Source organism: Eucyclogobius newberryi, unplaced genomic scaffold, assembly GCF_026437365.1.
Source record: "Eucyclogobius newberryi isolate DKJ021-1_F unplaced genomic scaffold, fEucNew1.0.hap1 SCAF_4, whole genome shotgun sequence".
Classification (NCBI taxonomy): Eukaryota; Metazoa; Chordata; class Actinopteri; order Gobiiformes; family Gobiidae; genus Eucyclogobius; species Eucyclogobius newberryi.
The window spans coordinates 31,134,989-31,147,488 of record NW_027316056.1 but is presented as its reverse complement, the minus strand read 5'-3'; the positions used below and the strand labels follow the sequence as shown (position 1 = coordinate 31,147,488).

General features: G+C 43.6%; 1 protein-coding gene across 1 annotated transcript in view; it reads left to right on the top strand.

Annotated features, from left to right (window-relative positions):
- The window catches only part of nr3c2 (nuclear receptor subfamily 3, group C, member 2), a 140,501-nt gene that overhangs the window by 74,711 nt on the left and 53,290 nt on the right, over positions 1-12,500 (top strand). The window contains exon 3 of the mRNA XM_072462326.1: positions 4,609-4,736. Coding sequence (XP_072318427.1) covers positions 4,609-4,736 — 128 coding nt within the window. The remainder of the gene's footprint in view (positions 1-4,608; positions 4,737-12,500) is intronic.

The window sequence follows — 12,500 nt, the reverse complement described above, 5'->3', positions numbered from 1 at the left end:
GAAATTCTTGCTGTTAAAATATGTGGTGTTTAGATTTACTCATTAAGCAGCTATTCAAATAAGCCAAGGTGTTTTGTAATAAGTCACAGAAAAGCATTGCAACTGTAAAGATACGCTAACTATTGCAATTACAGGATTTTCTGAGCTTTGGTTAAACCTGTGTTTTACTTTGGACTATATATTTGTTTTTTGAATAATGTGTAATTAGGCTTGTATATTGACAAAGTCTAGAGCAATACGCCATGCTAATCTCTCGAAAAGGGTGCGTACCGATATTCCCCGGTACCTATGTTCCCCCTTTTCTATGAACGGGGGAACTATGCCATAACAGCCCCAATAATTGTGCATGTGTGGTTTTAAAGCATAAAATATAGCAGCATGTAACCCTAACCCAAACCCTAACCCAAGCCTTGGGGAACATAAGAACCAGGGAACATAGGTAACGGGGAACATAGGTACAGGGCAACATAGGTACCGGGGAACATAGGTATGAGGAACATAAGTACCGGGGAACATAGGTACCGGGGAACATAGGTATGGGGAACATAGGTACCGGGGAACATAGGTATGGGGAACATAGGTACCGGGGAACATAGGTACCGGGGAACATAGGTATGGGGAACATAGGTACCGGGGAACATAGGTACCAGGGAACATAGGTATGAGGAACATAGGTACTGGGGAACATAGGTACCAGGGAACATAGGTATGGGGAACATAGGTACCGGGGAACATAGGTATGGGGAACATAGGTACCGGGGAACATAGGTATGGGGAACATAGGTACCGGGGAACATAGGTATGGGGAACATAGGTACCGGGGAACATAGGTATGGGGAACATAGGTACCGGGGAACATAGGTATGAGGAACATAGGTACCGGGGAACATAGGTATGGGGAACATAGGTACCGGGGAACATAGGTATGGGGAACATAGGTACCGGGGAACATAGGTACCAGGGAACATAGGTATGGGGAACATAGGTACCGGGGAACATAGGTATGACGAACATAGGTACCGGGGAACATAGGTACCGGGGAACATAGGTATGGGGAACATAAGTACCGGGGAACATAGGTACCAGGGAACATAGGTATGGGGAACATAGGTACCGGGGAACATAGGGTACTGGGGAATATAGGTATCGGGGAAAATAGGTACCAGGGAACATCGGTATGGGGAACATAGGTACCGGGGAACATAGGTACCGGGGAACATAGGTATGGGGAACATAGGTACCGGGGAACATAGGTACCGGGGAACATAGGGTACTGGGGAATATAGGTATGGGGAACATAGGTACCGGGGAACATAGGTACCGGGGAACATAGGTACCGGGGAACATAGGTACCGGGGAACATAGAGGGGCTAATAGCTTAGCATGCTAACTCAGCTTTCCAAACACCACCAGCCAGCCAAATAAAATAGGCCTACATGGACTAAATTATAAACTAAACTAGGTGTTGATATTTATGAATGTATTCATCAGAAATGTGTTAATTTTCCATCTGGTGTATGGACATGTGGTGTTTGTTGGTTAAAATGTTCAATGTAGAGCAAAATATTAGCATAATTCTGACAAAATATGTAAAAAAAAAAGTGAGTTAACTTAAATCCGGGGTGAAAAAGCTGTTTCTAATGCACAGTCTATGATCTAAATGACACGTCCGTAAGCTCAATGTATGTCCTCCTACACCTGATGCAATATTAATACTTACAGCTTTTAATAACTGTAAATATTTGAATAACTGGGCATGTTCATTTGAATGCGCCGGGGACTTCTCACTGATACGGCCATTCCATTAACACTCTGCATAAATAATAAACTATTGAACCCTTGCCAGTCTAACTTATTTATAGCATTGGGAGTCGGGTGTCGTAGTGTAAGTAACAACCCAGTACAAGTTTATTTAGTGATTTGATGACGTTCCACCGCCTCCGATTGTTGCCGTAAACGCACGCATAAATCCAGGTCCACACGGCTAACGCTCAGATCATTACAGGATATACAGTAGCGTTAGAATTTGATGTATCGTGCGCTATTTATGAGGCTTATACAAAATTAATTCACGGGGTTACTGAGTGCGCTGGCCACGTGCGCTGCCGTCCAATGTGGGTCAGTTTTGTTAGGAAACATTTTGCCTTGTAAGATATGTTTTTACGCTCAGTGCTACAGAAACATTTTTGTTGGTGCAGTTGATAATATAATAACATCTTGAATTTGTTTAGAGGGTTTGAGCATTTGCAAACAGAACACATGCATTGGAAAGGCTGGCACCGTCCCACAATGTTAGCTTCCAAACATTTTAAACTATGAAAAAACCAGTGCTGTTATGGAGAATGTTTTGTAGAAGCTAACAACTAGGTTCAAAGATTTCCCTATAGTTTACATGACATTCTCTTTAATATTTCAAAGGTAAATTCACAAATGTTGAACTGTATAACTAGTATTACAACACAATTAATATTAGCTGCCCCTATATTAGCTGGATTAAATGCTCTATGGAAAGTTGTGAGGTCATCTTAAACGCTATTGCAGAACTAATTGCGCCAAAAATATAGCAGGTCTGACCAGTAATTTTTTATTGTTTAACACCACCACAAATCCTACACTGGTGGAGCATAACGAAATGAAATGCGTGTGAAAATATCAAATAATATCACATATATAAGTCGCTCTGGAGTATAAGTATATAAGTATAAATATAAGTATAAGTCGCACCCGGCCAAAACTATGAAAAAAAGGTGCGACTTATAGTCTGGACAATAACCATTTGTCTGACAAGATTTAAGTATATATTTTGCTGCCTCATTAAATTGACTGGGACAGAACGTTTACGTCATAAGGTACATTTCATGAGGTAGATCTGTAAACGGTATAAAAAGGTATATAAAAAAACTGTATATAGAAGGTAGAACACCCACGCCATAAGGTCAAATTCAATTTCGGACGTGATATAGACAAATGCCGACTATTGTACTGCTTTTTGTTAGCGGTTTTAGGCTATTTACTGTAGCATGTTATTTACTGGCTACTGAATGAGGTTTACCACCAAAAGTACATCAGGCAATCAATGAACAGGTAAATCAAACGCAACAATACGTGTCCGGACAAGTGCGTTATCAGACCGGTGCATTGTGGTCCGAACAAAAGGGAGAAAGAGTGCATTTACCGGACCGGCTGGTGAGGTGAAGGTTTAAAGGCCGTGACTGGCAGGAACAAAAAGCTAGGAAATGTCTTTTCCACCAATTTATTTAATTTCAATAGAATGAGGTCACAGGTTAAACCCATTACGTTATCCCTCACTTGTCTCTGTAGCCCTGGTCACCGTTGTAGCGCTCGGATTTATACTCTCGACGACTAACACACGGTGGTAAAGTGCTCGCGCGCATGATTCAGACAAACAATACACATAAGTTACCCTTTTGCCGACGACCTTTGACCCTCTCTTTATTATGGCGAGCTCTTCATGGATAATTAGTGCTGCTTTCAAAAAACGCACAGTACATTGTGGACAGTAAAAGTAATGTCGGTGAGAACAATGACATGATTATTTTATGTTGACCTATGAGCTTTGGCGGATTTTAGTCTGTTAATTAGTGGGAGTTTTTTTTTTTCCTGTCAAGGGCAAATGTATCAGTCATTACGCTTGGGTCTTTGTTGAATTGAGGTAATTGTTGTAATTCTGTCCCTGTCCTACTTTGGTTGTAAATGCTAAGTCGTCGTCCGGGCTTGTAGCTGCACTGCTAGCGTACGGCGGCTCACCGTGGCTAATATTATGATTAAGATACGTGATTGGTGGTGATCGGAGTGGCCTTTGGCTCAGATTGGCAGCCATGTAGGAGCTTACCACGGCCAAGTAGGCTATCGGGAGTTTAATCAGTAAGGAAAGGTAAAGCGCCTTTGATTGCGTAATTGGCTCTGTGCACAACGGCACTTGGCTAGCTCACCGCTAGCGTCACTGCTTTCTGTGCAGTTATATCTTTATGGGGTTTTGATGCAGTCATGCCAAAGTTAATAAATACAAAAAGGATCAGGAAGTGAACTTTTGTGAGTGGATGTCACTGACAACATGTTAAAGACATTACAAATGAGATGAATGCTAACGCTACTATCTCAATGCTAACGCTACTATCGCTTTTGAGGCATAAAAAAATTTAAAATAACATCACAAACTGAAGTAATCTACATATAAAAACAGCCAGGATGTAATCTTTACTTGAATGTATCTGTTGTTTACTTGAATTTATCTGTTGTTTATCTAATTTTTTACTTTTTAAAAAAAGTTAGCATTAGCTTTGAGAAACAGTAAGCTAGCACTGCGGCACTGTAAACACGTCCAGGGCAACAATGATCACACTAACATTTAGGGTCTATAATTGTAAATACGAACTTCGAAGATGTTTTTTGCGATGGTAAAAAGAAGAGTCAACATAAACCTTTTTGCAGTTTCAGTCCAGTCAACCTAGATTCTATACTAGAAGTTGTTACTTAAATACAGGGCATTTGAGTGACAAAGCTGTGTATTATTTATGAAATACTCCACCCACATATAATTTTCGCTCCTCCTAAATTTCTCTTTGTGTTTCCCGTGCTGTGTTGCAGTTCGCCCCTGAGGCAGCCCTCGTCGACGGCCAAAGTCTGCCTGGTGTGTGGGGACGAGGCGTCAGGGTGTCACTACGGCGTCGTGACCTGTGGGAGCTGCAAAGTGTTCTTCAAAAGAGCTGTGGAAGGTAGGCACCCGACTCCATATCAAGGCTATCGGAAGGCTTAACACGATGTCGTCACCTTTTATTACCTCTCGTGACAAATACTGAGCGACAAAAGCTGCCATAGACGCATCGAACTCAACTTTAGCGTCCACTTTAGAACATAAACTAACTGAATATTCCACATGATCTATCGTCACGCCAACACACTGCTGGGGCCCAAACATCAATTCAACCACAAACTAAACAGTCTTAGTGTCAATTACCGTAATATTCAGAACACTAATGTGCATAGATTTAGAACATAGATCTATTCCTAAAGTAAAATAAATACATTACAACAACAAAAACATAGCAGATGGTGCAACCAACTTAAAACTGTTCTGATCCTATGACATGATTTTATACTATAACATGTTACTTGATATTAAGGAGTGTGTGGAGTTTGCATGTTCTCCCTGCGTCTGTGTAGGTTTCCTCTGGTTTCCTCCGCCACTAAAAGCTTCTCCCCTGGTTAAATAAAACTTTCCTGGTTAATTAAAAGTAAATAAACCAAAAGTGAATATGGTAAGTAAATGTGAAAGTATTCCGAATACAGTTCTCTGATTGGACCATGTAACAGAATACATCACAAAATACATTTAAGTGCAGATATTTAGTATTCTGCAGGGCTGTAGTTGACTAACAGCGTCTTCGTTACAGAAAAACTCCAGCTAACTCACTCCATTTCCACTCAGGTCCATATAAATCCTCTTCATCCCAATAAAATAATTAGTCCACTGATAAAACGTTGAAAGACTAAGACCACATCGACCGACTACAGGACTCGTATTCTGTAACTTTTCCGCAGTACTCTTCCCGCCCAATTATTCCACAGCTGCTGTAAGACAATGTGTCCAGCCATATGCTAACGTACAGTACTGCATATGCTAACGTACAGTACTGCATATGCTAACGTACAGTACTGCATATGCTAACGTACAGTACTGCATATGCTAACGTACAGTACTGCAGGTTTGTCTTGTAAATGATAACGATTCATTCTTCTGACTCGTGTTGTACTTTGGCAGCAGCTGCCGCAAATCAGAGAAACAAGCAGTGCACAAATGTACTGGTTAATTATGGCCGTTGCAGAAGACGCAGTAAATCTGTCACTAATTGCAAATGTCTTCCATCTGACGGGAACAAAATGCACCAGAGCTTACTGTAGAAATCGAATCAAAAAGACAAATAAAGCTTTTGTTAAGGCTAATAAAAGTATCATTATTGTTCCGACTTTATCATAGTTTTCTAGCTTTGGATTTTACACAGCCTCAGCTTCCATCCGAGTTTGAATCACTCCGAAAAGTCTGTGTTTCTGCTCCAACTCTTGTATAATACAGCGCTATGGGGAAACCGAGCGCAGGCTATAATGTGCTTTTCATTCTGAGGCTAGTGCCCTGACTCATTTTCGCTGGAATCGACTACTCACAGTAAAAACAGAGACCAAAGAAGCAAGAAAGGCGTAAACAAGCCAGACGCCAGCGCCGATCGGAGCCCGGAGGCGTGTCCCTGAACCGCGCGGCCAATCGGATCGCCGTTTCCTCGTCGCGTTGTCATTGGACGAGGCAGCGCGAGGACGAGCGACGCGTTCGGGAGCTCGCCGCAGTCGGAAGTCGGGACGTTTTTTACGAGGGGGAAAAACTCGGGCCCGGTTTGACTTCACATAAACTATTATTGGGTCGTAAAATGCTTAATGTAATTCAATCCAAAGCTTATTATTATTTTTATGTGGTATCGTTGCGCGCGGGCCAAGTCCGCCGCTGTATCCATAGTGACCCGGCGTTGTTGTCATTGGTCAGTTTCACCACCACGAAAGAGAAAGCAGAGGTGGAGTAAATGACTATTAGAGCTTAAACAGTCTGACATTTGGAGGCGTTTAAGCTTGAATCTTGAATCTTTCTGGATACATGTTTGTTTGTTTGTTTGTTTGTTTGTTTGTTTGTCTTTCTTTCTTCTATAAGATATGCATATTTTAGGTGAATAACTGCCAGTCATTAAAGGTGAACTTTTCTGAAGATAAGATTAGATAAACTTTATTTGTCCCACAATGGGGAAATTCCAGTGTTGCAACACAGATTAGGTAAAGAAACAGATTAGATGTGGAAGTATAATAAGAAACATATTTATTTTTTTAAACTCTTATAAAAAAAAAACGTATACGCTTAATAATAATAACACTCTTATGTACAGCTGTTATATGGACAGAACATATTGCACCAGGATGATTGACCTTATGTCACAGTATTGCACATGATAATGACAGCATTGCACATGATTATGTCAGTATTGCACATGATAATGACAGTATTGCACATGAGTATAACAGCATTGCACATGAGTATGACAGTATTGCACGTGATTAAGTCAGTATTGCACATGATAATGACAGTATTGCACATGAGTATGACAGTATTGCACATGAGTATGACAGCATTACACATGAGTATGACAGTATTGCACATGATTATGACAGTATTGTACATGATTATGACAGCATTGCACATGATTATGACAGTATTGCACATGATTATGACAGCATTGCACATGGTTATGACAGTATTGCACATGAGTATGACAGTATTGCACATGATTATGACAGTATTGCACATGATTATGACAGTATTGCACATGAGTATGACAGTATTGCACATGATTATGACAGTATCGCACATGAGTATGACAGTATTGCACATGATTATGACAGCATTGCACATGAGTATGACAGTATTGCACATGGTTATGACAGCATTGCACATGCGTATGACAGTATTGCACATGAGTATGACAGTATTGCACATGAGTATGACAGTATTGCACATGATTATGACAGTATTGCACATGAGTATGACAGTATTGCACATGATTATGACAGTATTGCACATGAGTATGACAGTATTGCACATGATTATGACAGTATCGCACATGAGTATGACAGTATTGCACATGATTATGACAGTATCGCACATGAGTATGACAGTATTGCACATGAGTATGACAGTATTGCACATGATTATGACAGCATTGCACATGCGTATGACAGTATTGCACATGAGTATGACAGTATTGCACATGAGTATGACAGTATTGCACATGATCTTTCGGAGAGTCAAAGAATCTGCATTTTTTGCCAATTTGTTTTGGACTACACAGATATTGAATTGATAGATTGATTGATGATTTCTCCAGTTTAGCCTATTTGCATACCTTTATCTGGTTTTAAAAGTATTTTAAAAGGCCAATGTACGGTAGAAATCATCGTTTAATCTGTTGAATAATAAAAATTCAAAAATCTCTGTGCTTCTCGGTGGCCAAGTGTCTACTCTGTGACCGTCCGCTCCACGTATCAATATGCAGAAAGTTTGGACACCCCTGCTTTAAAGTCATCAAATGGAACATTCCAGGCAGGGCAATAACACATCTCCAAGGAGACAAGCAGGTGGCGAAAAGTGATCTACGTCACCTTTAACATTTTGACTAAGAAGAACCATCTTTTAATGAGTTTGTTTTCACCGCAGTTAAAAATCCTCCGCAGCATTTTACCCACAGCTGCGTAAAATCTGAACAAAAAAAACCCTCGAACACGGCCCATTAAAAGCAACAAGGGCAGCGCACGTGAGGATGAAGTCATGAAGCCTCCCCGTGACGCGTGCAGCTCGCCGTTACCTCAGACGACCTCTTCTCCAGCTGCTGCTAACGTGCTAACGCCCGCTAGCACACGGCAGCGGAGGGGACAGGGACACGGATGCAGGAGGGGGCGGGAAGGACGGTAAAAAGTCAGACGGAGAGAGATAATAAAAAAAATAAATAAAAAAGGAGGAGAGGAGAAAGAAGTGATGTGTCAGCAGAGAGGTGGAAGTCGGACGTGAGGAGACGTTTTATTCTTGGAGTTGGAGGAGGAGAACAGGGATCTTTTCTGCAGAGCCAGGGAGACGCTGCTTCTCGCTCGGTTGTAGCTCATTAGGCGGCTAACTGGCCCAATAACTACAAATAAAGTTAACGTCGCGGACAACGAATCACGTGCAATACTGGCAGCGTAAAGCGGGTGATTAGGGAAAGTCTGTGCTGCGGGAGATTGTCGTTCTATTGAAGGAAAATTACCTAAATATCTCTATTATGTTCACTCTAGTTAAGCTGTATCACACTTTGTATAACGACACTTTTGATAGAGGTCTTAATTGATGATCGTGATCTTAATGGAACTTTCCTGGTTAAAATAAATCTAAAATGTAATAATCATGAATTGGTCTATAAACAGAGACAGAAGAGGTTTTATGTCACAGAAAAAGCAAGAATTAGTATTTTTTCAAACGTAGGAAACATGTAATTATTGGTAGTGTTTTTATTGTAGAAAAAGGTTCAGTTGTAGTGTTTTTTTTTTTTTTTTTTTAATGTGTCTGTAAATCTACTCCTTTGTTCATGTTCCCAAGCGGCGTCACTTTAGCTTCATCTGGTAAAATGTTGTAAAAATCTGTTATTAACGGGCATTTCATGTTCTAAGCAACGGACTGATTCATCGAAAGACTAATTGCTGTATTAATTGATACAAAATAATACTTAGTTGCATTTGTCTCATTTAGAGAAAGCAATATTAATTTCTCATTTTAGTTGTGCAGATGTTAATGATGCTGTGTTTGCCTGTACTGTGTATCGTACTGTGTCTGGCAGACTTGGCACGATCTACATTAGCTGTAACATACTAAAATGTTGACACTTTGTCAGAATTTACTCGTCCTCGTATTGTTTTTATGCTCCGCTGTAAACAAACCTGGCGGGCGGCTAATCTTTTTTTACGGACGTGAAGTTATATTTTTATGCCGCGCCAATAAAAATAGCGCCAGGCATCGGCTCCATTGATGCACTCGTCTCACGTACTCGTCTCGCGCATTCGTCTCGCGCACTCGTCTCACGCACTCGTCTCGCGCACTCGTCTCGCGCACTCGTCTCAGGTACTCGTCTTGCGTACTCGTCTCTCGCACTCGTCTCTCGCACTCGTCTCGCGTACTCGTCTCGCGTACTCGTCTCAGGTACTCGTCTCGCGTACTCGTCTCTCGCACTCGTCTCGCGTACTCGTCTCGCGTACTCGTCTCGCGTACTCGTCTCAGGTACTCGTCTCGCATACTCGTCTCTCGCACTCGTCTCAGGTACTCGTCTCGCGTACTCGTCTCTCGCACTCGTCTCGCGTACTCGTCTCTCGCACTCGTCTCGCGCACTCGTCTCGCGTACTCGTCTCACGCACTCGTCTCGCGTACTCGTCTCTCGCACTCGTCTCGCTCACTCGTCTCAGGTACTCGTCTCGCGTACTCGTCTCTCGCACTCGTCTCTCGCACTCGTCTCGCGTACTCGTCTCGCGCACTCGTCTCGCGCACTCGTCTCGCGCACTCGTCTCGCGCACTCGTCTCTCGCACTCGTCTCGCGCACTCGTCTCTCGCACTCGTCTCGCGCACTCGTCTCGCGCAGTCGTCTCAGGCACTCGTCTCGCGCACTCGTCTCGCGCACTCGTCTCAGGTACTCGTCTCGCGTACTCGTCTCTCGCACTCGTCTCGCGCACTCGTCTCGCGTACTCGTCTCGCGTACTCGTCTCACGCACTCGTCTCGCGTACTCGTCTCTCGCACTCGTCTCGCGCACTCGTCTCGCGTACTCGTCTCTCGCACTCGTCTCGCGTACTCGTCTCTCGCACTCGTCTCTCGCACTCGTCTCGCGCACTCGTCTCGCGTACTCGTCTCTCGCACTCGTCTCGCTCACTCGTCTCAGGTACTCGTCTCGCGTACTCGTCTCTCGCACTCGTCTCTCGCACTCGTCTCGCGCACTCGTCTCGCGCACTCGTCTCGCGCACTCGTCTCGCGCACTCGTCTCGCGCACTCGTCTCTCGCACTCGTCTCGCGCACTCGTCTCTCGCACTCGTCTCGCGCACTCGTCTCGCGCAGTCGTCTCAGGCACTCGTCTCGCGCACTCGTCTCGCGCACTCGTCTCAGGTACTCGTCTCGCGTACTCGTCTCTCGCACTCGTCTCGCGCACTCGTCTCGCGTACTCGTCTCGCGTACTCGTCTCACGCACTCGTCTCGCGTACTCGTCTCTCGCACTCGTCTCGCTCACTCGTCTCAGGTACTCGTCTCGCGTACTCGTCTCTCGCACTCGTCTCTCGCACTCGTCTCGCGCACTCGTCTCGCGCACTTGTCTCGCGTACTCGTCTCGCATACTCGTCTCGCATACTCGTCTCGCATACTCGTCTCAGGTACTCGTCTCAGGTACTCGTCTCGCGTACTCGTCTCGCGTACTCGTCTCTCGCACTCGTCTCGCTCACTCGTCTCAGGTACTCGTCTTGCGTTCTCGCTCCGTCATCCATCAAGGCACTAAAAACCCAGGTTGGTTTACACAGGACGGCAGCTGCAGCCAATAAAACACACCCGCATGTGGACCTCATTTGAAGACTCCGCCCCGCTCGCCTCGTGTCATCAGTGTCCCCGTTGTGTCTCGCGTCTCCTCATAGCAACACCATCCCACACCCCTCCACGGCGCCCCCCCACTCGCTTTCCCTCCGCCAAAGGGCCGCTTGCGGTTTCCATGGCGCTGGTCTTAATCTTCAAATCTCTGCAGCTTTGGAACTGGAACTCGCTGCACAGGAAGGTCGTCCGAGGACACGTCTGGAGCCGGCGCTGGTTTGATCGGCGGCCGAGCGGGGCCAATGGGAGGGCGGCGAGCGGGGCCGGTCGTGGGTGTGGAGGGATCGTGTGTCAACGGCTGTAAAGGAAAAGAGGGCGGGACGGAGGCTCCAGGCATGAGTGTTTTTTGGCCGACTTGAGAGATTTGCGCTTCGTGTTTTAACCCGTGTGAAGTTTGGATCTGTGTTAGTGGGACGTGCCTGTCGAGCGATCTAACCTGGTTTGAACAAATGCACAAATGAATCGTACAATTCGGCTGAATCTGAGTGGTCACTCCCAATGTTTTTGTATGTTTTTGGTGCCTTAAAGAGCAAATATATTGTATAAACAGCTCTCATGGTTAAAATTAGACTACTTTGTGCTGTCAGCAACAAATTATAAAGCGTTTTATTGTTCAAGAACCACTCAATTTTTTATTTTTTTCTTGCTGTTCTTGTATTTTGCGTCGTAACATCGAGGAATAATTTTGGACCACTGCAAACCCTTTAAATGGAATAAATAGTTCTGTTTTTGTGTGTTTTTAAAGCAGTTACTGTGCCTTTAAGAAGAGTTACGCCAAAGTCAGTCAAAGATAACTCAAAGAACAGAGACTTGATTTCTTGAACGCGAAATTGAATTGTTAGAGATGTTTACAGAGACCCTAACTCACAGAAATATTAACCAGGTAAAAATGACATAATATGCCATATATGACATAATCACCCTGCCTTAAGCTTAAATTTAAACATTTGTTGGAGAATTTTGAGCTAAACAAAGAACACACACACACACACACACACTTGTTTAGTGGGGCAAGTCAGACCTTTTCATTATCACATAAATAGTAGCTACATGTCGCTTGTGTTTACCAGAAACACTGGTAATACATTATTGTCATGTCACACTTTTGATTCATGCAATCTCTGAATCAGCACAATTAGTTTACCGTAAAATTCTGACTATAGAGTGCTCCTGAATACAAGCCACACTACCACAATTTACAAAAAAAAGTAAATAAATACAGGGAAAACCCGATGAGAAAAGTATTTTTCATGAGCACCCTGTATAGTCTGCACCTGTCTATAAGCCGCAGGTGTCCATGCTGTA